Source organism: Lucilia cuprina, unplaced genomic scaffold, assembly GCF_022045245.1.
Source record: "Lucilia cuprina isolate Lc7/37 unplaced genomic scaffold, ASM2204524v1 Scaffold_756, whole genome shotgun sequence".
Taxonomy (NCBI): Eukaryota; Metazoa; Arthropoda; class Insecta; order Diptera; family Calliphoridae; genus Lucilia; species Lucilia cuprina.
The window spans coordinates 1-2309 of NW_025805705.1; the positions used below are offsets into that span (position 1 = coordinate 1).

At 26.9% G+C, this 2309-nt stretch overlaps 1 protein-coding gene across 1 annotated transcript; it reads right to left on the minus strand.

The window, feature by feature from the left end:
• Positions 1-3: 3 nt before the first annotated feature.
• On the minus strand, positions 4-718 carry LOC111688683 (DNA polymerase delta subunit 3; the record flags this gene model as incomplete). The annotated part of the gene is made up of 1 exon (XM_023451181.2): positions 4-718. A coding segment is annotated over exon 1 (568 nt), but the record flags the coding sequence as incomplete, so codon positions are not given.
• Between the last annotated feature and the right edge of the window lie 1591 nt (positions 719-2309).

Here is a 2309-nt window from a genome sequence, read left to right on the forward strand (position 1 = left end):
ATGTTTCAGTTTTAGGTGATGTTTTCTTAGCAGAGGCCTCAACTTTTGTTGTAGCTTTTACGTTGCTCTTGGGTGAAACTTTTAAAGCTTTGCTACTAGTAGCTTCCTTTTTGACTTCTTTTTTCTCTATAGGTTTAGTTATTGTAGAGGTTTCTGACGTGCCATTACTTGCAGGAGCTTTCGAACCATATCTATCTTTTAATTTGACACCCTCTTGTACACTCATGGGTTTAAATACTGGCGCAGCTGATTTAGCTCCACCCGCCACCTCCACAGAGTACAGGGAAGACTCGGCATTTTTCAATTTTTTTAACCAGTCTTTTAGTTTAGTTTCTTCTACTATTTTATAAATTTCTTTTTTCTGTTCACCCTCTACCACACCATGCACCAGAAATCTTTTATCAAATTTAAGTTTATCTTTCTTTTCTTGCTGTTCCACATATTTTTCCACTAAATCGTTAACCTCCTCATAAGCCAGTTGATAATTATCCAATAGTTCGGTTATTAAAACACGACGATCAAAATTAATTAAACAATTAGTTAAATCTTCTTTTAATTTTGTAGAACCCATTGTAATTTTACTGATTTGTTTATTATTTCTTTATTTTTTGCAATATTTTTTTGTGAGGGAATGTATTCAAGTAGAATTTTTCGCACTTTATAAAAAAAAGCGGTGAATTTGTTGTTTTAAACATGTAGAATGGAATGGAATTGAAATTTGACGCAGAAACACAGCTGTAGACAGCAAGTTATGCTAAAGTGGAGGTACAAGCAAACAGGGTTGCATTTTAAAGTGTCGTGTATATAAATATTTAAAAAAATAACGTTTTCTAGATGTACTTGAGATTTGGTTGTTGTTATTTTGCGAAAGAACAATAAATAAATAGAAAAATATATTATTTCATAAATATAACTTAATAATAACGACTTTATTTTTTAGTATTAAGCCAGTTTTAATGCGATTTTTTTTAATTGTTTATATTATTTGTTTATTTTTGCCCAATAATGACATATGTTTTTTATTTATTTAATTGGTATTTTCCAAATAATGCCTTAAATGTTTAATTTTATAATAAAGTATTAAAATAGATTACGTACATTAAAAGAAATTTACTGAAATGTGTTTATGACTTAAACGCTAATTAAATTTGTTTTCAAATGTCAGTTGTATTTGTTTAATTCTTTAATTTAAATTAATTATTATGTATATGACTTAACTCGCAGTCAAATGTATACAATTAATTTTAATCCTCTTAAAAAAAATATAATTTTAAATGAAATTTGCCTATTCAAATAAATGCAATTTCAAACAGAGTTTTAAAAGAACGAAAACATAAATTTAAAGAAAATTAAAAAAAACATTAATTTAATAAAATATTATCAAAATTTTAAAGATTCACAGCTGTAGATAACAAAAACAAATCAGGTTTGAAAGCAGTCCAATATAACCTCCAAATTTCAATAAAATTGAAATTAAACTCAAAATTTTAAATTTCTTTTAAGTCGAATTACACTTTTTCACTGTTTTAAAAGAATAGTCTCAGTAATATAATTAAGAAATTTCAATCCTTTAGCTAAATCTCATTACCTTTACAAGAACTTATGAACTTTTTCATTAAAACTATGAATTCAGTCTTTTCAATTAGTCTAAATGTAATACATTTCCTATTGCAAAACCCCACAATACATATTATTAGCCACACAACAAAAAGTACATTAACCACAAATAATGATTCATAATGTACATTTACCTCGTTTTACATAAAATAATATATTGAAAAACAAAAACCCCAAAACATTTTTAATATACAAAAATTATCATTGTTATAAATTTTTAATAATGAAAAAATATTGTATTTGTTTCTAAATATTTTCATTGTTTGTTTTGTGACACATAACAGGAGAGGGGGCGGAGGCTGGTCATTGTGTACCCTTTATTCCCCCCCAAAAAAAAGAAATCATTTATTTTTGTGTATTTTATTAAAGTGTCTGAAAGCCGCATGTCAGAATAACGAGAAAAAATATCAACATTATCATCCTCACAAAAACCAATTCACTAAATGTAGGTACAAAATTTTCTCTTTTTTTCATTTTATAAATGTTCGATGAACAGTGGGATTGGACATATAAAAGTTCGATTTTCAGTGAACCTATTGTTCAGACTTAAGAGAAGCTGTAGTTCAGATGATACATAATTTATAATTTAGACTATAGAGAAGAAATTGTCTAGACTATCCAGAAGCTATGTATATCTATCTATCTATCTATCTATCTATCTATCTATCTATCTATCTATCTATCTATCTATC